The 24,555-nt window shown below is 39.4% G+C and overlaps 1 protein-coding gene and 1 long non-coding RNA gene across 10 annotated transcripts in view; one reads left to right on the forward strand and one right to left on the reverse strand.

Moving 5' to 3' along the window:
- LOC140519055 (uncharacterized) overlaps positions 1-16,933 on the forward strand; it is a 57,549-nt gene extending 40,616 nt beyond the window's left edge. The window contains exon 5 of the long non-coding RNA XR_011972080.1: positions 16,320-16,933. This is a non-coding gene — a long non-coding RNA (uncharacterized lncRNA). The remainder of the gene's footprint in view (positions 1-16,319) is intronic.
- TNC (tenascin C) overlaps positions 1-24,555 on the reverse strand; it is a 114,959-nt gene that overhangs the window by 19,023 nt on the left and 71,381 nt on the right. For 3 of the 9 annotated variants that reach the window (XM_072631737.1, XM_072631738.1, XM_072631741.1), the window contains 9 exons: positions 24,132-24,389; positions 23,172-23,444; positions 22,117-22,389; positions 20,464-20,736; positions 16,421-16,693; positions 8,204-8,476; positions 6,701-6,973; positions 2,034-2,156; positions 30-173 (listed from right to left, as the gene is read on the reverse strand). In XM_072631737.1, coding sequence (XP_072487838.1) covers positions 30-173; positions 2,034-2,156; positions 6,701-6,973; positions 8,204-8,476; positions 16,421-16,693; positions 20,464-20,736; positions 22,117-22,389; positions 23,172-23,444; positions 24,132-24,389 — 2,163 coding nt within the window. Of the gene's footprint in view, positions 1-29; positions 174-2,033; positions 2,157-6,700; positions 6,974-8,203; positions 8,477-12,749; positions 13,032-16,420; positions 16,694-20,463; positions 20,737-22,116; positions 22,390-23,171; positions 23,445-24,131; positions 24,390-24,555 lie in introns of all 9 variants that reach the window. The other 6 variants (XM_072631745.1, XM_072631739.1, XM_072631740.1 and 3 more) reach the window with 6 other exon arrangements.

Consider the following 24,555-nt stretch of genomic DNA (forward strand, 5'->3'; position numbering starts at 1 on the left):
AAAGGACATTTTGCTTGATGAAATGGTACCTGTTGTGAGAGTTCCTGTCACAGGCTCACTTTCCTCAAAGCCCTTGATTGAGATGATACTGACAAGGTATTCTACTCCAGGCATCAGTCTCACCAGCCCAGTCTGAGTCTTGCTTCCATCCACTGTCACCACTGAAGGTGTTCCTGGAACACAGCAAAAGAAACTGGCATCAGATGAGCCATGGGGGAGGCTGGAATCTCTGCCCCCTCTTTTAGGTAGCTGTCTACACACACACATGCATGTGTACACACACACACATATCCATACATGCACACACATACACACACACCAGCCTTTGAAATACAACTGTACATTTTTCAAAAAGAAATTACTTCCTTAAAACCATCATTGGCTCCCAGCTTTACAGTGAAGAAGCTTTATTTTCTTAAAATGTTTTTTCCATTGGTACATATGCCAAAATAATCTTAGGTTGGAGAGAAAAAACTATAAAGTTACAACAAACTTAAAATGGCAAGTCTTCTTTCAGGAGCAGATTGGCATGTGGTACAGTTTATTTTTTCTTCTCAGAATGTCTTCCAAACTGTCTGTGTTAGATATTCTATCCACCAAACATGTTGGCCTGGGTATTATGAACATACTGGTTTCTGCCTGAGAAGGTCCCATCACCAACTTAAATCAGCTGAGATAACATATGCAAAGCACTTTGTAGACCTTAAAGTGCTAAATATCGGTGAGCTAATATTAGCTATTGTTTACTCAGGAGTTGGGACTCTGTAGACACTGTATAGGAGGAGAGAGTGATTGTATTTGGCATGTTCTTTCTTCTGGTCAACAACACTGAGAATTTTGAGTCCTCTCATTTCTACGTGCTTTTTTTGTATAAATGAATGGATTACTTCATTTTCATAGTGGTGGGTGGACGAGAGTTCATAATAAGGTCTCCAACTGCTTTTGCCTGGGACAAAGGCTTTGGGGTCATAGGGCCCTATAGGTTTACTTTTTAAGAAAAGGAAAATGACTCTTCTATTGTGGTCCTGTGAGTTGAAAAGACTCTGACTCTTAAAGGACTGATGAGGAAAGAGTACATCTAGGGAGTTAGCACTTGTCTACATTTAGGGATGACCTAGAGCAATCTACCCATTAATAGACACACAGTTTCCTCAGATTAGGGGCCTTTAGGGATATGGTTCCCACAATTAATATCAAAGCCTTTGTCTTACTAGTTTTAAACCACTGAGATCTGGGTGTCATAAATGGAAGCCTACAATATCTTCAACCTGTGAGATACATTCGAGAGGAAGGTTGTTAAAAGAGTTCATGCACTGAGGAGAGGGTTAGAGTAAATGACTTTTAAAGCACCCATCCCCCTTTGCCTTTCCTTAATCTTTTCCCTGACCCAGGACTGCCAAGAATCCATACTAGGGAGCCTGCTGGGAAGAGGGGCATTCCTGCTTACACCACTTGAATGAGTTGGGAATCACCAACTATGATAAAGTGGAGGACTAACAAATCCTGGCATTTGTCCAAGGTCTTCTGGGGCTTACTAGCAGCCATACTTTTCCTTCCTCTAGACGCAACACTATACATTGCCATCTAATCTGCTGATGTATCCTAAGGACTCCTGGACCTTGCTATTTGCCCTGTAGCTGGACTTAGATTTGTTTTCTCCCCCAGTTAGTGTATAAACTCCTTGAAAGCAGGGATTGTGTTGCTTTTTCTACTTGTATCCCTAGTACTTAGCATAGTGTTTGGCACATAGTAAACTTCAATAAGTTCTTTTCATTCATTCATTCATTCATTCATTCATTCATTCATTCATTCATTCGTTCATTCTTCCACACTGACATTCTAAGACTATAGAGTTTACCAAGGCTATTTTATGTTAGCTTTCTCAGAGTTAGTCTCAAAAAGGAGAAAAACAGGAGGAACTTTCTTCCCTTCAGCAAAATGAGAGATCCAGAATGCATCAGGTTCCTTTTCCTGATTCACCCCAAATTTCCAGGGTGTCTCAATTCTTTCCTCTTTGCCCCAGACTCTCTCACCTCCTGCAATGGGGACATATGTAATCCTGAAGTTCTCCACTTGTGAAGTGGGTGCTGTCCAGCTAACAGTGGCAGAGTTTTCAGTGATGTCAGAGAAGGAGATTTCTTTTGGTGATCCCATAGCTGAAAAAGAGATAGCACAACAGCAAATGAAAAAAAAAGTTCTGAAACTTTGCATTGCAGTCGATCATTCTTCCTATGACAGCAGGCATTATTAGCCTTTCATCCTAAGAAAGTGAACCATAGAGATTTCTGTTCATTCTGAGTCCTGCAGATGTAAAATTCTTTCATCTGAAAATAGAATTAGAATTTTATTAAAAATGTGATTCCTTAATTACCACTTGATGTCTGCTTTTCATTCAGGAAGAATGAATTCTATCAATATGCTATATATCCAAGGAAAGGAGAAAGTCTCAGAATTTGTGTGTGTGTATGTGTGTGTTACATGTGTCTGTGTACAATGAGAAGATCTGGTCACCCGGGAGATAATATGAACACACTCAGAACTTGATCTAGGAGAGAGAAAGGAGGGATCTTAGAGAGAGGAGTGTGTAATGGAGTGAGGACAAACATAAGTTTTCCTAACTTCATAATTCCACTTCTGTACCCATCTAGTACTAATGAGTTTATAAGATTTGAAAGCTGAAAAGAATCTTAAACAAAATACATTCTAACCACTCATTTTATACATAAGGCGACAGCCTAGAGATAGGAAGAGACTTGTCCAAGGGTATGTTTCAGAACATTTATTCCCTAAAAGTCAGCAGAACCCAATGGGATTAATTTAGTAGATGCTGGTGGAGGTGATGGAGTTGGTGATACCCTTTATAACTATGTTATAACCATGAGTATAGTTCCCCTTGCAAGACTGACTTTATCAGGATGAATACTGAAGCGCTCAGATTTTCACAGGGAAGAGAACCAGAGTGTCAGACTCTACCACTGACAGCCATGTATCCTTGGGCAAGTCATTTCCATATCTGGGTCTTCTTTTCCTTCTCTGTAAAATGAGGAGACTAGACTATGTAATTTATTAGGTCCTTTCTAGCTCTAAAGCCTATGAACCCACAGAACATTTTTAGGTGGGGAGATTTCCTAGTAGCCTTCCAACAAAACCACATTAGTGATTCTCTAGAATCATAGGCTCTGAGCCTGAAGGAATCTTAGAGATTGTTTTCCAGGGGTGGGCCTTCAGGCCACATGTGGTCCTCTAGGTCCTCAAGTGCAGCCCTTTGACTGAATCCAAACTTCACAGAACAAATCCCCATAATAAAAGGATTTGTTCTGTAAAACTTGAACTTAGTCAAAAGACCTGAGGACCTAGAAGGCCACATGTGCCCTCAAGGCTGCAGGTTCCCCACCCCTAGTTAGTCTAACAGAGCTAGATCTAGTCTAAGTGGGTGAATTTCTAATGCATTTCTAATGAATTTCAGTCATGTTCAACTCTTTGAGACCTGGAGGACAAGGGCTTGCCAGTGCTTTCCATGAGTATCTTGACAAAGATACTGTAGTGGTTTGTTACTTCCTTCCCTGGTGCATTTAGGCAAGCAGGTTAAGTGAGTTGCCCAGGGTCACACAGCTAGTAAGTGTCTGAGGCTGGATTTGAACTCATGTCTTTCTAACTCCAGTCCTACCACCCTATCCACTGAGCCATTTTGCTGCCTATTATGAAGTATACTTATCTGCACTTTTAAATCTTATCTTCCTACTAGATTACAAACTCCAACTGGGGAGAGTCTGCATCTTATTTAAAGCTGATACGTCTACACACTTACACTTTATGTGTGGTTTTTTTGTACATAGTAGACACTTCAGAAATGTTGGTTGAATGAATGAGTAGATGAATCTAACCCAGTCCCTTTATTTGATACACGACAAAAGGTAGACCCAGAGAAGGAAAGCTACTGCGTGTTCCAAGGACACACATTAGTTGGTGACATGGTTGGGGCTACAACCCAGGTTTTCTGACTCCTTGCTCATTTTTCTTTTTATAACATTATATTATCTGTCTATGTGTAAGCACTGCCTTCACTGTGAGTTACTGGAAGATGACTGCAGCATCTCTTAAGAGGCAACTTGGCATTTATAGAGAAGTTTTTTGAATTGGTTGGAAATATCAGGGAGTTGGGGAGACAGAATTTTTAGAATGAGAAATATGACTTCTGATGCCTGCTACCTATATTTTACTGAGTAGAAAGAAACACCAGGTATGAGGCAAACATATTTTGACAACTGCTCCATTTGGAACCTTTGAGTGACCTCAGGGGCTACCAGGAAAGAGCTGGGAGCTCACTTCCCAAAAGTGGGAGCTTCACCAAGTTTCTATTTTGGTCTCCTCAGTAATGTGTGTTCTAGATCTGCTTCCTGGACCCTGAAAAAGACAAAAGATCTGAAGACCTCCTGTTCCAAGGAAAGAAAATTCTGTTATGGGGAAATAGAATGGACCAAAGGGAGGATGAAAAGGGAAGTTATCCCTCAAAGGCACAAAGGAAGGGTGAGCTCCAAGGATGGAAAGAGCTTAGTTAAGATGTCTTGTGAAAATCTGCTTTTTAAAATGGCCTATGGAAAAAGGGAAAAAGAGACAGACAGACAGATGAAGTGGAACAAAACAAGAAAGAATAATAATAAAGATGAGGAACAGGAAAAGTGGAAATTATCCCTTACACTGTTTCTGACATTACCTCACTCCCTCTTCTTGCCAATACACGCACACACACATACTCTGGCTATGAAACCTATGCACATTTGTGGTCTCAGAGAGACAAATCAAATCGATTCTGCCTTCCTTTCTTTTTTTTTAAATCTCATTCTTATTCTTTCTTTAGAAGTGTGAGACCTCTCTCTTGAAAACAAACAATTGAGACAAGAATAGCAATCAAAAATAAACTTGAAAATGTCCTGCTTATAAACTGGGGTCAAAATCGTGGTCTTCCCATTTTGATCTGGCACCTTTTTTTTTTTTATAAAGGATGGGAGTAGTGATGGGGAATAAGAACTGGAAATGGAACTCCTCCAAAAGGCTCTGGAGGGCTCAGTCTTGGAGCTCAGGGAGCATTTTAATGTCTTTCATGATTCTCTAAACATGATCAGAATAACCTTAGTGCATGATCCAAACATGAATTTTTCTTTGTGAAGCCCAATCCACACTTGATCACATCATGTAAGTATTAGTGATATGCCCATTTTACAGATGAGGGAAATGAAGCTCACATGAGATTGAGGGAAATGCCTTCAATGACCCATCCAGTAAGTGTAAGAGCCAGGATTTGAATTCATGTTATCTGACTCCAAATCCAGCATCCTTTCCCCTCTTCCACACTGCATTTTTTTTTGAGTCTTCACCAAAGTATTCAGAGGCTCTGCATGTCATCAATTCTTACAAGCATATGGTCACTCAAAAAGACATAACTTTTCTGTAGTGAAATGGTCACCAGATAGGACACTTAGTGAACTCTTGGAAGATTTCTAGAAATTCCCAGCAGAATACGGGATCCTATTCTGGTGATAAGGGCAGATATATTATTTTGCTTGTCTTACATCCACTATAGATATGACCAAACAGGGGCTAGATCTTATGCAGCAACATTGCTGAAATGCTATTTTTGGAAATTTGTTTCATTTTTCCATTGTGTCTGATTCAGTGACCCTATTTATTATTTTTTTTGGCAAATATATTAGAATGGTCTGTCATTTCCTTCTCTAGCTCATTTTATAGATGAGGAAACTGAGGCAGACAGGGTTAAGTGACTTGCCCAGGGTTACATAACTAGCAATCTAGTAAGAGACCAGATTTGAATAGGAAGATGAGTGTACATCATTCCAAGCCTAGGGCTCTATCCACTGTGCCACCTAGATGCCCTGTTTTTAGAGATACCTTCAATTTCTTATTATTCCCTCTAACTTCTCATATCTTTCCATGATGGTAATAATGTTAATATTTGTAGAGAGCTTTAAAGTTAACAAAGGACTTTATAAGCATTATCTCATTTGATCCTTCCAACTACCCGGTGAAGAAATACTACTATTATCCTCATTTTGCAGAAGAAGACATTGTGCCTTAGAGAAAGTAAGTGGGCTTAAATGCATAACTCTTAAGTATAGGCTGCAAGATTTGAACCCAGTTTCTCCTGAGTTCGATACTCTTTTCACTTTAATATACTAATTCTCTAACAATATTTTTCTCCATAGAGACAGTTTGGTGGCACAGGGGAAGAGAGCACTGGGCCTGGAGTTCAAATGTGGTTTCATATACTTACTGCTTGACACTGAGAAAATCACCTAACCACTAGAGTTTTACTTCAGTCTCTTCAATTGTTTAAGGAGGATAATGATAGTACTTACCTTGCAGGGTTGCTGTGAGGAGCAAATGAGATTGTATCTGGTACACAATAGGAGCCATAAAAATGCTTATTCCCTTCTCCTCACCCCCTTCCCCAATTCATTTATACAACTTCACAAATATAATCTATGGAATCCACATACAGTTTTTCTATTAACCCAGCATGATGTGACTTAAATGCACAGTAAAGGAAATAGTCCCGTCTCCATCACTCTCCCACCACCTCCAAGTGAAAATCATTACTTAAAAAATTTGAATGAGTGACACTCTTTGCAATAATTAAGCGCAAGATAAGCACCATCTGTCTTCTCTATGTATTGGTCAATACCTGTGGTTGCAATGGCATTGATTGGCTGGGATCGCCGTCCACTGATTAATCCATAGAGTTCAATATCGTATACAGTTCCCTCTTTGAGACCTGTTATATCCCTGGTACGTTCCTGGGCTGGTACGATTACTTCCAGTGGATCAGCTTGCTTTTTAGTATCCCTGATTTTAAGAACAAAACTGTCGAAGACCCCTTCATCTGCCGTCCAAGAGAGACGGAAACCATCTGGGGTGGCATCTGAAACCAGAAGGTTGTCAACTTCTGGTTCTGCTTCTAGAGGGGGAAAAGAGTGGAAGAGGTAGGAGAGAAAAAGTCATTTTAATGACCAACTGTGCTCTTCTGTTCAGTGAGGATGTCAATATGCAGTGATGCACCAGGTCAGAGGAGTGAAAAATCTCTTAGTTACCAAAAAATAAATGCGCTCAGACAGAAAAAAAAAAAAAGTTCCAACAGAGCTAGAGTTAGTACAAATGCTTGTATGCATGCATGAACTTTTTCTAAAATTGATGACACTAAGTTACATCTGGACACACACCGTTACCGTTGCTGTCATTCATGCGATATTAAACAAGTTAAAAGCAAATAATTTGTTTGTTCTTTATCTTCCAATGGCTCTATGTCTATCCTTTGTAAAACCTTTCTGGTAAAATACAAATAAACCCATAATGAGTTGCATAGTGCTGCCCATGATCATTTTCCTTATTATTTTTTTCTGCTAGAACAAAGTAATATTTAGAAGTTCTTTATCTTTCTACTTTGTTCTAGAGACCGAATCAAGACAGACAGTCCTTTGAGAGGGAGTGCTGAATTTTTCCCTGGTAGTAGTAAGGCACTGTATCTTTGAACCTACATCCATAGGACCAAAGGGCCCACCTTGACTTTGCCCTAAAAGTGACAGATTTCCTCCCTGGAAAAGCAAATTTGAACTGTGATAATGATTAATGCCATATTTCTCAGGCAAGACCTTTGAATCATCACAAAATTATGGATTTAGTCTGTGTTTAGGAATATCTCCAGCGTGTCAGCTTCTCCCAAAGAATTTTGCATTTCAGTGTCCAGTGACTATAACACTTGACAATGTTCCATGAGTTAAGACTTTATAGATGGCAGATGTTATTGACAGGTTTTCAGAAATATATCACTCAGATATATTTCTTTTGAGAAGGCTGAAATTCATCTGGGGACCAGGAAAGATGATGATGGATAAGTAGAATGTGGAATAGACACTCAGCTGAGAACCTCTAAGACATTTTGAAAGCAACATGGTGACATTTCGACCTTCTCACGTCAGGAATGTAAGATAGGACAGAAGACAAGGGAGAATGCAAAGGATGTATGAATGAACTGGTCCCATCTATGAAATGTACAGCTGTGATGAGGACAGGAATATAGAAGCCATGGTAATTTGGCATATGACTGCATGAAATGTCTCCCAAGTGAAAACATGGGGATGGAAGAGAAGACTGAACAGAGGAAGAGAATGGTTCACTTGAATGGAAATACCTGTAAAAACCACAGCACTCAAGGGCTTTGTTTGGTGCCCTTGGGCCAAGCCGAAAAGCATAACCTCATAGCCGATGCCAGTTATGAGGCCTTTAAGCTCCAGTTTCCTCTGGGCTCCTGAAAGTGTGAACTCCTGGGGGTCCAGCAGCTTGCCAGAATCCACCACGATTACTAGAAAGCTGTCAAAGGCATTCTCCAATGCCATCCAGGAAACTGTGAACCCATGGGGATTAATGTCGGAAATGGTTAAGTTTTCCAGTAGGGGCAGGGTCTCTGAAAGAAGGGAGGGTTGAAAACAGTACAGATTAGTGCCACAGACTCCACCAAAACAGCCTTAAATCTTCACAAAGGACAATACATGGCAAATCTTTAAATGTCACTAGATGTCAAGTATTGACAGAGTAGCTTAGGAAAAATTTGAGAGATTAAGTCCATCTCCTTCCCCCCACCAGAATTTTGATTTTGAATTCAGTTGACCAAAATAAGTCTGGTTTCTATGGGCATTTTCTTTTTTCCTTTCCCATCTCAAATTGTATTTTCCTCCCCTTCACATTCTGAATAAAATAGTATTGATGCAGTTATGGATGTCCACCTTTTGAGGGCAAATCAGTTAGTAATAGCCAGATTTGTATGTTGTACAGTTGCATGTAGCATATACTTAGCATGTAGTATATACATATATGTATATACTTAGTATATATTGCATGATGAATGATATAATTTTAAGAGAAAGACTCCCTTTCACAAAAGTTAGTCTACTATCTTTTCTCTCCCACGTTGACAACTTAGAGATTCCACTTTGGAAACTAGCTGAAGGGTCATTCATGAAATGTCTAAGATACTTGGGAATACTCTCACTTTGAGAGAACAAGAAAATGACATGGCGTAGAACCTCTGCAGTATACTCAAGAAGAGTTTCAAGAATGAGATATTTTGAGTTACGTATTTTTAGTTTAACCAAGTCAATGACAACAACAACAAATCAAACCCTTTTCTTGCTCTAAAATCTGATGATTATTGAAAACAAATTTCTAAAATGTTTGAGTCAGCTTGCCGTCCTTGGTAAGTATAGTCCAGGGAAACACAGCTGAATCTTTAAGAATGGACTATGTCTCTGGACCTTGATGTTATCCTGAACATTAATTCTCATCCTCCAAGATGATAGAATTAGAAGGTATATGATCACAGAATTTGAAGCAAGAAAGAATCATCTTCTCCAACTGTCTTCTTTTGGAAATGAGGAAACTATGGTCCCAGAAGGGAAGTGACTGGCCCACCATCACAAAGGCTATATAAGTAACAGAGTTTAGATATATGAATCCAGGTTTTTTGACTCTAAATTCAGCATGATTTTCCTACTGTACCATGCTGCCTGCCTGGGCTACATCTGTATCTGTCATGATTCCATGATTTCCAATGGAAGTGTTTTTTTTCCCTAAAGAATTTTGGGACTATTTTGGGGAGAGGACTTTATTATTCATTCTAAAAATATAGTTAGCAAAATCTTTTGGTTAATTGAAGTGGTTTTCATTTTATTTGGGGTGGGGAGTGGTTTAAGGAATATTGAGAGTGGTTCTAGATCTATGTTTCCATTGGTATAGGGAACTCCCAATCAAGAAACTTCCTCTACCAAAGTAGCTTTACTTTTAGTCTTCAAGTTGTCTGGGGGCAACACTGAAAAGTTAAATGACTTATTTCCTTATTCAGAGTCACAGGATTAGCATATGTCAGAGGTAAGACCTGAACCCAGCTCCTACTGACCATGAAGCTTGCTTTTTATCCACATGGTCTCTCAGTTGAACACTGCTCTGGATATTTGAGGTTTGGCTACAGATGAGACCTTAGGAAGAACTACTGGGTCTCTTGAAGTATCAAACTTAGATGCAGAGAAGAACTAAGCCTGTTGCAGATAGAGCAGCTGGTATACAGTGCTTTACAATAACAATCTTTTTAATAACATTGTCATTCCCTCAGATTGTGGTGGCATTTTGCTTTTGTCAGGGAGCCAAGAGTCTGCTAAAATATTGCTACCACTCTTCAGAAGGAACCCTGCTTCAGCTGCACTTAAAGAAAATTGGCTGAACAACAGTGGTGATTGTTCTTGATCACTCATAAGACTGAACTCCCCCCCGAAAAAAATTCATATCTATTTCCTAGGAGTTCTGTCAGCATCTTATCTGTAATTAGAAATATCAGAAATCTTGACATGTACCAATGCAAAGGTGATGAGTGGTCAATAAGTGACCCTGGCTCTCAGGTACACTCAGCCAAACTTCTGAGAGTAAAATGTTGACTTTTATTATGAATAAGCATACTTTCTGTCATTCATGAGGTTTAAGCCTGTGGTCCCAGGAAGTGGGTACAAAAATAGTTTTCAATATGTTTAGTACTGAATACAATCAATTTACCACTGAATACAAAACATTTACTACTGAAACTCACTGCTATGAACCATTTAAAAAACCCTGACACATAAACTGACTTACTCCACTGTGAACTCCATTTTCCTGCCCTCACCCTTTCAGTTAGAAAAAAGTGAAGACAGGTAGTTTTTAGTGTTGGTGGCTGGTGAGTGCGCATGGGGAAGGGCAGGCCAAAGTGATCACTAAGGCAGTTGTTCTCCATCTTTTGGGTCTCCGAATCCCTTTACATTCTAAAAAATATTGAGTACCTCAAAGAACTTCTGTTCATGTGGATTATGTAAATATCATTTTAGCATTATTATGAAATTAGTTTTGACTTCATGAATACCCTAAAAGCATCTTGGAACTGCTGCCCTAGGACATCCATGGTCATGCTCAATTTGGAGCACTCTGCATGCACAGTTGAGTAAAAACACTCAAAGAAATACCTCTTAATGCTCAAGGCTTAGTCCTAAAGGCTATGACTTAAAGAAAGAGAATTAAATATATGCTTTCACTTTGTGAAGAGATGTATCCCCACACCCATTCACCCTTTTTTCCTGGAATTGGATTTTCTGTGTTTATTTTGAAACACTGATTATTTATTTTGAAACACTGGCTGTTTATTTTGAAATATTTTGCATAAAAGATTTTTTTTTAAGTAACGTTTCTGAAAACACTAAGATGAAACCCATGCTCTTTGTAAACAAAACTTTTCCTGGCAAACAGAAGTCATCTTCTTCCCCTTCATGAACGGAATGTTGCCTGCGTTGGAGGTCATCTTTACCCCTCTACCATCACTTAGTACTATTTTTCATTGGTGTCTTGATGGTGATTTTTCTCTGCCTGTCCATTTTAAGGGTATTTCTTTAAGGTCTTGAGTGCCTTTATATTTAACACTCAGAGTGGACAATCGGGTAACTTGGTCTTGGATGTACAAACTGAGGGCTTTCCCTATATTTTTTTTTTGTTCTTCATTCTCCCTTGGAGGTTTGCATGAAGCAACATGTAAAGGGAAGGTCTTTTTGACAGGATCTTTGTTCATGAATAATAACCCTCCACCCTACCCCCAACCCCAGGAGTTTTGTTCATTACTCATCTTATAGCATATGTTGTTTTCCTAAGGAATTACCATTTTCTGATTTCAAAGGATTATCTGAATAACGAATATTCATATCAGATAAATAGCTAAAAAAGATGAAAGGTTTCTTTTTGGTTTTGTTTTTTTAAGATTATCCTTTTAGAAAAAGTGTTCTTTTCAATGGTGGGAAAATCATTACTGAATTGTTCCATTGTGTAGAACTATGCCTGGGAGGCCCTTTAAATTTAAATAATGAACCTAAAATTTCCTCAGACATTAAAAAACTTAATGGAGCTTCCACAGATGCATAATTTAAAACAGGCACTGAGAGGGAATTTGGTTAAGTATGTGTGAATCCCACCCCCCATTTCCCTGCCTCTCTACCCCATATTAATATATGTGAGATTTCTAGTGCTCCCTAGGTATGTCTACTCTAGAAATTGGATGTCATTTCATCCCCAGAATGATGAACTAGCCCATCTCCCATTAAAAAAAAAATCAGAGAAGTAATTCCTAGGGAGTGAATACACGTTAATAAGGTCCAGGTTGAGTCATCTATTCCCTAATCCTGATACTAAATGTTCTCTTCCAGGTATCTATTTTAGAGTAAGATAGTTTTCCTGTTGTTAAGAAAAGGGAAAACCATTATCTCTTTGGAATAATTTAGCTTGAACTCACACTAGGCAGAGTTATGAATTGAAGTCCTTTCCACTCTTAGGGTTCACTATTACTTATTTTTCATAAATATTTAAATGTATTTATATTGATTGTACCATTCTGTTGCCAGAATGATATAAGCCATCCATAAGTCAAACTGGGGAAATTTAGTGTCCTGACAGAATGCCCCAAGAGATATTTTCTCCCACAATTGACTTTGAAGACAGAAATTTATTCCTTAATCACCAAGAAGGATACAATCAGGCTAAACAAGCCTAAGTAGGTTCTAGTATTGAATGTACAATGAACCATACTGAATTTCTGCCTAGAATGAACATAATGGCACTACATTTTTTACAAGCCAGAATTACAGATGGAAATTCTGTGATATTAAAGACTTTGAAACTTGTTCCTGTCATCACAAAGGCAGTGAGTGACTCGGTCTGGTTGCCAGCCCATGTCATTCCCCTAATGCTAATGTCATAGCCAGTATTATCTACCAAGTTTGTGATGTGAGCATCCTGCATGCCTGCTGAGACTGTGTGCTGCTGGGGTTCATACAGAGAGTTAGGATCGCTAACACTGATGACAAACTTTGCAAAGAGCCTAGCACTTGTGGTCCATGACATGTTGAAACTGTCGGGCGTAACAGTGGTAAGAATTAGTGGACCCACTTGTAGCTCTGGTTCTGAAGGAAAATGAGCAAAGGCAGAAAAAAGAGTGTTACTTTGGGGGTGGGCTAAAGGAATGGTAAGCATTGTCGCATTAAAAGACATAATTACTTTCCCAGTCTGTGTCACTCTAGAAGTCATCTCCCAGTTGTGTTTATACCTACAAAGCAGAAGTGTGTTCTTTATGAAATGCTGAAGACTACCATGATTTCCAACTGGTAATAGGTTTTTACATTGGTGCCTATGATATAATTTGCCTATCTGTGTAGAAAAAAAACATATTCTAGTTCATCAAACATGATGAAAATGGATTAGCTAATATGTATATGCATAAAAATACATATGTAACAATACAGAAATATCTTAGTATCTGTACATATATTATCTACACAGTAACAAACATATACAGATATACTTTATATTTAGAGATATTTATATATTGCATCATTGTTGTTTTTGTTGTTCAGTTGTTTCAGTTGTATCCTACTCTTCATGACCCCATTTGGGGTTATCTTGGCAAAGATACGGGATTGGTTTTATAGATGAGGAAATGGAGGCAAATAGGGTTAACTGTCTTGCCCAGGGTCACATAGTTAGTAAATGTCTGAGGCCAGATTTGAACTCAGGAAGGTGAGCTTTCCTAAGTTCAAGCCTAACACTCTATCAATTGTGCCATTGAGCTGTTCCTATTGCATAATATTCTTTTATACTTTTATACTATACTTTTATGTTGCATAATATTCCTCCATAAAGGTGGCTACTCTGATGCCTTACAGAAGCAGCATGGATGTGATCAAGGTTAGGCCAGCAGACTACAAGGTTTGGCGGCTCCTACTAAGCTTCAAAAACTTTACCTAGGGCCCAGCTACAGATTGTATATCTTTCACACAAGTACTAGCCTGCCTGAATTAGAAAATGCTTATCATCAGGTTGGTAACAGGATAATGTAGTTTTTGGTCACTACACTCTTTAAAATCTCTCCATTAAGATGATGTGCATTGGTGGAGGGAACACCTTGACTGAAGAAATCACAGAGCTGTGGTCATAAAATAAGGGCTCTGTTAGTTTATGCCTTTCAAGTCTTTTGTTTTTGATAAGCTGAAAGCCATGTCCATGGGATACGTATTCTTTTCCATTTTCAGCAATAAAAAAATTTCATTTTCTTTAAAGTATTTCATCATTATTTGTTGAATAATTAATGTTATAAGCAAAACAAGATTTCAAAAAGAAAGACTGCATAAACTAATATTAGGAGAACCTTGATTAAAAGGAAAAAAAACTGTTATAGTTTTAGACCTAGAAGGAGCCTTAAAGGTCACACAGTTCAACCTCCTCATTTTACTGAGGAGGAAAACAAGGTCCAGAAAAGGGAAATGACTTGTCTAAGGTCACCAGGTAGTTAGTATCAGAGCCAAGATTGCTCTGATTACAGATTCAATGTTTTTCTATTAAACTACATCCATCAAGGGTAGTAGGAAAACAATAATTTTAAGATCTGAATGTTATCTGTAATGCCTTTGTATAGCTATGGACAAAAATGGCATTTAAATGTAAGCCCGAAACTCACCACTACAGAGCTGTCTGATTCCTTGGAACAACTGGATCTATGGATGATTCATTTCCCTGTTGCTAGTTTTTCCTTCCTTCATCAGCACATAGCACGCAGGCTTTCTGAATATTCTATTATATCATTGGGGAGTTGCTGAGTTATTTCCCATTTGGGACTATGCAGGCCCTCGCCTCTTGGATGTTCGTTTATATAATGGTCTGGAAAATGCCAACACTGAATGAATTCCATTTAGACTGTGCTCTGGAGAAAAGCAATGAATAAAATGGCACTAGATGATTGAGGTGATAGAGGAGGTGGTGTCGGTCAGGGCACAGGGGAGGAAAGAAAGCTTAAGGTTATTATGATGGAATTATTCTTCCAAGTGATTGGCAAGAAGACTAATTTAATTTTAGGCAGTGGAGTAAGTGAGGACTCTATTTTCCCTATTCCAGCACAAAGTTATCAAGTTTTAAAGGACTATTTAATAGCATAAATCTGTAACCCAGTCAGGGAATCATCTTTTGGGAAAATAGAATCTCTGGCCATCAAAAAATACAATTTAAATACCTGAAACAGCCACAAACAATTACATGAGGTTCCAAAAAGTTCCTTCATTTTCAGAACTCAATAGTGTCATCATTTCTAGAAACAGCATGGAGGAATTAGTACCATATCACACCCAAAATAAGAAACTTAAAATCGTGGGTCTGTTTTCTCTTTCTTTGCATTTCCCTAGGCTGCCCCAATTAAGAATTCATGTTGCAGCTCTCCTCATGTTGCCAAATAGAGGCTGACAGTGCCAACATTTTCAAAATGTAGGACCACTCTTGCATCTCTGCCCCCAAGATGTCTTGTATGTGCTCATATTGGTAGAAGAGTTGGAAAGTGCTCAAAATGTAAAGATTTAGAGAAGGGGAAAAGGAAGTCAGTATCCATGCAAGGGAGGACTCATCTTCCATCCACTGTACACTCCCATACGCTCAAATCCACTGTACACTCCCATACACTCAAATCCCCCAAACACATTCCTCTGCATGCTGTTTACATCCAGGAAAGACTGACTTGATAGGATGGATTGGGTATGGGAGGATGCTACATGCACCACTACATTCTTGGAGACGAAGACTGGTATAAGAAAGGATCTGAGCCCTTAAGAAAGTTACTGATGGAAACAAAGTCGTGCTTGCTAGAAAAGGAGCAGACATTCTAGTCAAAACAGACACCCTATTGGATAGTTAAATATACAAAGGCCAGGCAAAGAGAAGTCTTGGTCACAGCATTAGCCTAACTGGCTCAGTCCATGCAGTTGGTGGTTTTGTTGTGTATGTTTTCTTAGCATGCCACATGAAATCCCAGTCTGTGGACCAAGTAGAGAAATGACATTATCCCAGCTGAGAATCAGAATGACATGCACGCATCTCCTTTGTGTATGAGATTCACAACACATTACCATGATTATAAAGACCACAGGCAGAAGAAGGTGGATCATATTGGAAGGATTATGAAGAATATTCAAAGTCAGATGCAAGGATGTTTGAGAAATTCAACTGGGGCAAGTCAGGTTAATTGCTTCCAAATGCAAAGAGCCTCACCAGATGTGTGTACATAGTTAGGAAACAGAGGTTGCCAGTGGATTTCCTTAATTCCTGGGGCATTTAAAGCCTTTTCTTAGGATCTTAGCTTATCTGCTTTCAAAGGACCCTTTGGGTGACCAAATCTGACAGACCTTTGTCTTCTTTTCTCTCTTATTTTTCAGAAGCAGAATAGGGCAAGTGATGGATATGTTTTTGGAACTATATCCAAGAGAAGGTCAACAGAGAGTGAAGAAAAATGAGAGAATCCAGTAAAGTGAAATACCTGTGGTTGCCTGGGCCATCAGGGTCTGACCACTCTGCCCGCCAATCAGCCCATGAAGTTGGACAGTGTAATTAGTGGAAGCGCTAAGGTCGGTGATTACAGAGCTTCTCAAGGCCCCAGGCACTGTGTAGACCACAGAGTCCAGAGGGAGGTCAGAATTCCTAACTTCTAAAACAAAGTTATCAAAGGCTGCCTCCTGAGCTTTCCACGAGAGGGATACACTGCCCGAGGTAATGTCTGAGACAGTGAGATGGCTAAGAAGAGGTTCAGCTACTATAGAGAGGGGAGAAAAAAATAGAAAAATATGTGAATTAAAGCACCACCATGAGATGCACGTTCTAAACACAAAGACTAAATCCATAAAACCTTGGGCATTTTCCCCCTCAGGAGAAAATCACGTCTGTTGAAAAATTTTAGGATGTTGAACAACAGATATGCATAATAGATAATTCTTGTGTTTTTATGAGTTTTTGGAGAGTATTTTTCTTTCAGAATAAAATGCCATTAGCCATTTATTTGGAGTAGAGGAGCACCCACATAACCCGGTTGCTTTCCATTCTTTCTCACTGTGTTCAAGAATGCTGGTGGGAAGGGGTTATCCCAAGAACTCTTGGGCTAATCTATTCGGTAACGAATGTTATATGCCTTTGAATTTCTGGTAGCAAAATGCCAGTGTACAAAGACTTGCTTAAATCTCTTGAGCTGTTGTAAGGACTTTGGAGTTAAAAAGCACTGGGACTTGAAGGCAATAGAAATGACTTGAGTACAAATGTTAACATCCATGTTTTACAATTAAGGAAAATGATTCTCACGGAAATTCAAAGGTCATTTTTGCCAAAAGTCATGTAGCTATTCACGTGGTATTAGAATTAAGATTTGAACCCAAGTCTTGTGGCTTCAAGTCCAGCAATCTTTCCACCATACCACATACCTCCATGTTGTAGATGAGAGCTTTAGTTTCATTCAAAGACTAAAACATTAGCTAGCACCCTTCTCTGTTCTTTGGGAAAATTCTACTTTATGCCCACCACACTGAAACATTAATACCCAGACCATGGTAAGTTTGAGGCTGTATATTTTCCAGTGTCTCATCATGTGGTTTTGTCTGGGAGGGAGATTCTGCAGAACTTCACTTTACTACTGTAGGAGAAAAAAAATGTAATAGTCTATGTGAGGTTGGCATCCCAGTCCTGATTCATCTGAACCTAATCAGTGATTAAAACTTAACCACTTATTCTCTATTGAGTGGAGGGGTACAATGAGGTAGACAGAGGGTGGCTGAATCCAGTCACATAAATATAAAATCCTGTAAATCAAAATGGGAAGAGAGAATTGTTAGGAGAGGTAGGTGCATATGGTGTTGTAGATGCCACACTTATAACTTGAATATGGACACCAGGTGCTGTCCCAGAAAGGTAGACAATAAAGTCAACATTGGAGAAAAGCCCTGAGATAATGAGCAATCCTTAAAGTGCCAGAGATATTGTATTCCAGAGGATCCAACAACCTATTATAAGCAACAATTTCAGTGGTAAATATCTCAAAAGCCCCATCTGTTTGCTGTCCAGAAGTGGTCAAAGCTATCAGGAATAACACTGGAAACCTTTAAGTCCCCAATTTCTTGTTTCTTTGCTAAAGAGGGAAGGAAAAAGGGGGAAATGATTTTCAATTAGAGCCATTTCATCTTAGCGTCATTTGGATCCTTATAGCGAGCTTGCAAAAAATAGTTGTGGGTGAAATTAAGGGTCTGAAAAGTTTATAATTCAGGGGGAAAAATGTTATCTCTGAGAACAATGAGAAAGTTGAAGGAGGAAAAAAGCAGGGTACAGGAAAGTTGGTACAGCAGCATTCCATGCTTTATGCGATATTAGGTCTTGCCACATGGACTTCTGGGAAGTGGAGATCACACTGAGAATCGTGAGTAAGAGGAGTAGATTCTCAAACCCCACATTTTTTTTTCAGTTTCTCCATTAGGTGATGGATTTCAGCTATCTTTCCAAAGATATACCTTGAAACCAAACCACTAAGCTTCAATCAAGACATAGAGATTGTCTTGCCACAGGCCTCATTCCAAGGCTTTCTTTGCTTTGAAAAAGAAACCATTTTAGGGATTCTGACACCTTTACCCTCTTAAAGATACTATCTTCAGATGGTTATGGATCAAAGGGAATCGATCATCTTGTCAGTGTATGTTCTCCTGTTTCCATTAGTCATATAAATCAAACAGTTCAAACTTCTCTCAGCCAGGAGATAAAATTCAGCCCCTTTATTCTTCCCATGTGGCTTTCAAATAGCTTTTCTTCTTATCTTTCCTAAGTGTTACTAAAAAAGTATCCAGTTGCAAACCAAGTTAGTTTAAGCCCAATCTAGATCATTCCTTTCAGCCAATGGGGTAAACCTCTCTCTTAATAATGTTTCTACCAAGCTTCTTCTGCGTCGAAAAAGGAGAATCTTATCACAGGGGAATGTGTCCTCAGTGATAAAGCAGTGGGGTAAGGCTCATAGAAAAATTCTCGGTAGTTCTGGTGAGGCACACATCAGGTGTGCTATAGTCTTTTTCCTCTATTGTTACATCTCATTAGGAGTGGAAACTTTGAAATTTATTGAGAAAGGAAACAAAAACAAAATTAGAGGGTCTCTAGAATGAACAGATCTGAAGCAGCCCTGTGTTTCTCTGTTGTGACCTATTACTTTATGGACTTCAGGAAAGAAATGAATTGTAAGTAGGATTTAAAGCCTACTCTACATCTATTTGGCATACATAGTATTTCCCTGATAGCAGCCTTTTGAGATAGGTAGTGTATCTGGGAATGGCACCTTTGTGGATCTGAGACAACATTCACCAAGCTGTAATTATCTGAGTAAACTGGCGTTGCTCCTCCTCCAGATGTTGTCAGCATACCATGGTTTCCCAGGGTAGGTGGAAGTCAAATGGTACAGGCCAGAGAACCTGACTAGGTTTTCAACTGAGTTAATCAGGCAATGGTGGGTATATAGGTTTGCTTTCAGAGACTAGTTGCAGTAAGCATTATGATAAAAGTAAACAGGTAATAAAATCACACAAATGAGTTTCAAATGAGTTTCAAATCACTCCACTGGGATATAAAGGATGAGGAGTGAGGCAGAACAGAAATCAGTATTTCATTTGATCCAGTCACCCAGGGAGCCCTGGGTCGCCTGACCAGGCCCAGAGTGAGTTACTAAGTATTCTCAGGGTGTGGGCACTGGTGACTAAAACCCCTGAGGCCTAGTACCCTTCCAGAGAGAGAAACTAACTGGCATATAGAACTATCGATGGTCTGATACTCATGAACTTGTACAGGCTGTCTTGCTAATGCTGATAGAAGCATTATGTTAATTAAAGACATTTCACTCTGGTACAGACTTGAGTCATAATTGTATTCTAACTATTTTCCAGTTTGATATTCCAGTAACTGTTAGTTGCTAGGGATGGCTCAGTATAGAAGATATGCCCTTGGGGTTATTCAGTTCTCTATTAAACTTGGAATTTATTAAAGAAACATTTCTTAAATTTGAGGATCATGGTGCCCATATCCCTGAAGGGTGCTGAGATATTAAAATGACATTTTTGACTTGCAGAAGTTTCTCTAAAGTTAAATGATCTGTGCCTCACCAGAACTTGCCAATCATAGCATGGTAAAAATTCTTGATCTCTAGGAAGGGGATGCAGATTTGTTGACTAGTCTGTACTCTGAGATGCTTCCATGATGAGAGGCCATCTACCTAAGTTGGTTTCAACCATATTTGCCCTTGATTTTGAGCTCAAATGGGGTGTCAGAGGGATCAAAAAGCATCATGCCTCCTTTATTTCAGCCTCTTTGCAATTACAACTGCCTCAGGATACATGCAATGCGCCATACTCCGCTCAAATCTTAAAGCTTGCCAGATCTTTAGCCAAAGGGGAGAAATGATTGAGTTTATATATACAACTGGAAGGGGAGACAGGGTTTGCTTGACCATTCCTGACTAAAAGGAAGTCAGATCTCTGAAGAAGTAGAATAGTTTATTGAGAAAAAAGATACCTGTGGAAGCTTCAGCAGAAAGGGAGCTTGTTCTGTAGGTCTGAATCACCCCATAGATGGTAATTCTATAGGGGGTGGCAGCTTGGAGGCCTGTGATATTCACAGCTCTCAGGCTGCCAGACACTGTGAAATTCTGAACCTCTTCCAACTTGTTAGCCTCCTGCACCTGAATGACAAAGCTGTCATAGGCTTCCTCTGCTGTGGTCCAGTTGAGTCTGAGGGCATCCCAGCTAACATTTGTCACAGTTAACTCTCCCAGTGTAGGGAGCTCCTCTGAAGAAGGACAGAGAATCATTTAGTCAGTCACATACATATTATAGAACCACAGAATCTCTGAACCTGAAGGGATTTCAGAGGTTATTGAATCAGACCCATACCGAAATAGGAATGCACTTCACAACCAGATCCCCTCAATGGTCATCTGTCTGCTGCTTGAAGACTTCAATCAATGGAGAACCTACTATTTCCTGAGGCAACTTCATTCCATTGTTAGGGAGCTCTGATGGTTGGGATGCTTTTTTTTTTTTTTTAAATATATCAAGCCAAAAGCTGTCTCCATGCTATTTTTGGTTCTTTTTATTAATGCTTAAAGTCTTAAATGATTAGTTCTCCTCCAAGCCTTCTCTACGTTAAACATCCTCAGTTCCTTCAACCTGTCCTCAAATGGTATAGGTTCCATGCTTCATGAAAAGTCCCACAGTCTGACAGATGGAGGTCCAGCTTTCAGTTAATTTATTTTGTTGGTATATTTAAATCTGGTACCTCTCTAACTTATAGTACATGTTCCTATAGGGATCTGAAATTAGATGTACAGTAACCCAGATTGGGAAAAGGCAGAACAGTGAGTCATTCTAACATGCATTCTTATGTGAGACTTTTCAGTGATATGGTATGGTATCATAACATCTAGTCCTTTACTTGAGAGAGCACGTCTAGTTTCTGACATTGGCATCAATTAATTTACAAAAACTTAGTTTGTCAAACCAAATTGTACAAAACTTCACAAAAAATTAGGATTTGTCTCATATGCCTTTTTCTTCCCTTCAGCTTGAAGTGGAAGGGACAACTGGGCAGAGGTGGCCTTGATCCAATGCTTATTGATTGCCATAAGCCCTTCCTTCACACGCCTGCAGATGGAGTTCAGGATTTTGCTAAGGAAACCTATGTCAAGACATTCCTTAGCAACTTAAGGCAACTTGACTTGGCTTCTCCTGCTTATTTAGAAATGATAATTATAACAATAGCTAACATTTAGATACTACTTACTATGTGCCAGGCACTGGGCTGAAGCACTTTACAATTATCATCTTGTCTGATCCTCACCACAACCCTGGGGACATAGGTACTATTATTATCCCCATTTTCTAGATTAGGAAGCTGAGGTGACCAGAAGTTAAATGACTTGTCCAGGGTCACAAAGCTAACGAGTGTCTGAGGCTGGATTTGAACTTGGTCTTCCTAACTACAAGCCTGCCACCTAGATTCTCCAGAGAGACTTAATACTTGCAAATGCATATCATCTAGAGAACGCTTTGTTCTGGCACCAAAGGCAACCTCTAAATCATTTCAGGTTTATTCCTTTCTTGAAAGGGAGACAAATCTACCTCATTAAGGAGGTATTACCCTAAATCTCAGGAATTTAAAAGGAAGTACCTGTGGAGGCTTCAGCAGAAAGGGGCTCAGTGTGATAGCCTTCCATCACACCAGTGATGGTGATTTTGTAAGGGGTGGCTGGCTTGAGCCCAGTCACTTCCAGGGAGTTCAGTATGCTAACCACTGTGAGATTGTGCATTTCTTCAGGGTGATTAGCTTCTTGCACCCAAATGACAAAGTTCTGGTAGGGCCCATTTGCTGCCATCCAATTGAGTGTGAAGGCATCCCAGGTAATTTCTGAAACTGTTAAGCTTCTGAGCTTAGGTGCCTCCTCTAAATAAGGACAGAGAATTCGTTAGTTAAGTCATTGAAAAGTCATTAAAAGGGACTAGGGCATAGTCTACTAGGGGCCATTTTTTCCTGCATGGAGAATAGTCCATGTTTCTGTCTTTGAAGTACTCTTAAAGGGACACGATATTATGAACATGAAAGTAAGAATGTCAGTATTTAAATGTTAAATTGTATCTACTGTTATGAAATACTGGGGAGTAAATGCCACATGAAATTTAAACCAGAAAACAATAAACTAATGATTGTGTGCATTTTAAAAGTTCACAGGATCCATTTGATCTCAACTTCTCGTTTAAAGCTGGTCCTGTGATTCCAAATAAGCAGTTGACATTAGGTAATAGATAAGACTTACATTTGCAGGGGAAAACTGAGATTTCTCTCCCAGAAAAATTAAAATAGTTTTAGTGCAATAGAATGTGACTCTTTCAGTTCACTGACCAATCAGAGTTTTCTTTGGGAGAGAGCTTTGGATTCTCTTTGGAAAGATGAATAGGTTTCCCAAAGGTGATGGTAGGAAACAAAAAAAAACACCAATACAAGAAAAAGCCATGAGATGGAAAGAAAGCAGGTAGAGATCCTGATTATCTGATGATTATGGAGAAGAGAAAGTTCTCCCCCAAAGTTTGACTATGGTCTTGTTTCAAAGTGGAACCTGAGGAAAACCCTCAAACTTTGAATGTCTCCCTCATCCGTCCTAGTCATAGACTGATTTGTGACTATATCATTGGAATAGGCAACTCTGAGAACAGGACACTCTTTGGTACCTGTGGTGGCTTCAGCAGAAAGGGGTTTAGTGGTGTAGTTCCTGCTCACACCATACAAGGTAATAGTGTAAGGGGTTTCAGCCTGGAGGCCACGAACATCAGCAGACCGAAGTTTGCCAGATAGTGTGAGATTCTGGGCTTCTTCCAAATTGTTAGCCTCCTGCACCTTAATGACAAAGGTCTCATAGGCCCCATCAGCTGCAGTCCAGTTGAGTTTGAGGGAATCCCAGCTAACTTTAGCCACTGTGAGGTTCCCCAGCTCTGGAACCTCTTCTGAAGAAGGACAGAGAATTATTGAGTTAATGAAATGGCAAATCCACACAAGCCCAAGGATTCAAGTGAGATGTGACGCTGGTTTTTCTAAAGCTAAATGAGTCTGCTTTTTTTGTGCTGATTCTCAACATACAATCGTCAGCAAGATTTAAGTACTCTGTCAATGTTGGCATTAAAAGATTCTGCTTTCTTACCAACAAATGGAATTGAAAGACTTATGATTTGCTTACAACTCCCATTCTGGATAGATAAATAGTGCAAACTTTGGTGTTTTTGTTGCTTTGGTCTCACCTCCCTGCTCTTAGAACCCCCTTAAGGCTTTTTCCTGAAATTAGAAATTGTCTTAAACTCTTTGTGTAGTCTGAGCCCCTCCCCTTCGAGACTGATCTTGAATCATGCCTTGGAGGAGAGAGCTGCCCCATTTTTAAAGAGGAGGAGGAATATATGTAATTGCATAATGTTACTGGTAATTATGATTCTACCCTAAATTCTCCAAAGAAGGGAACATTAGAAAGGGGAGAAAAAGCAGAGATAATTCACTGAAGGTTACTCAATGTTGGGCATAACTCAAAGATGTGTAGCCCAGTTCAGGGAATACTTGAGGTCCACACAATCCCAAGTCAGGGGTTGTCCTTTAAGAATAAAAGGAAAGAATGTTAAGTGGATTAGTGAATGAGTCCTGGATACCTGTGGTAGCTTGAATAGAAAGAGGGTGTGTGCTAAAGCCCCGAATCACCCCATGGATGGTGACTCTATAAAGGGTGGCAGGTGTGAGCCCAGTCACATGCACGGATCTCAGTCCTCCTGGGATGGTAAGATTCTGGTTAGCCTCTTGCACCTGAATGACAAAGTTCTCATAGGCCCCATCAGTGGTGGTCCAGTTGAGTCTGAGAGAATCCCAGCTAACCTCTGTCACAGTTAGCTCTGCCAGCCTGGGAGTTTCTTCTGAAGAAAAACAGATAGTTAGCTTAGTATGCAAATTGCAAACTAAGAATGAACATGATCTGATCCATTCAAGGAGATCTTTACCATTACATTCAGGGAAACACAATTCGTTGCAATTATTTTGTTTGCCTTTGGTGATAAACTTTCATGTCATGCCTTCCTAAAA

This window comes from Notamacropus eugenii, chromosome 1, assembly GCF_028372415.1.
Source record: "Notamacropus eugenii isolate mMacEug1 chromosome 1, mMacEug1.pri_v2, whole genome shotgun sequence".
In the NCBI taxonomy this organism is placed as follows: domain Eukaryota; kingdom Metazoa; phylum Chordata; class Mammalia; order Diprotodontia; family Macropodidae; genus Notamacropus; species Notamacropus eugenii.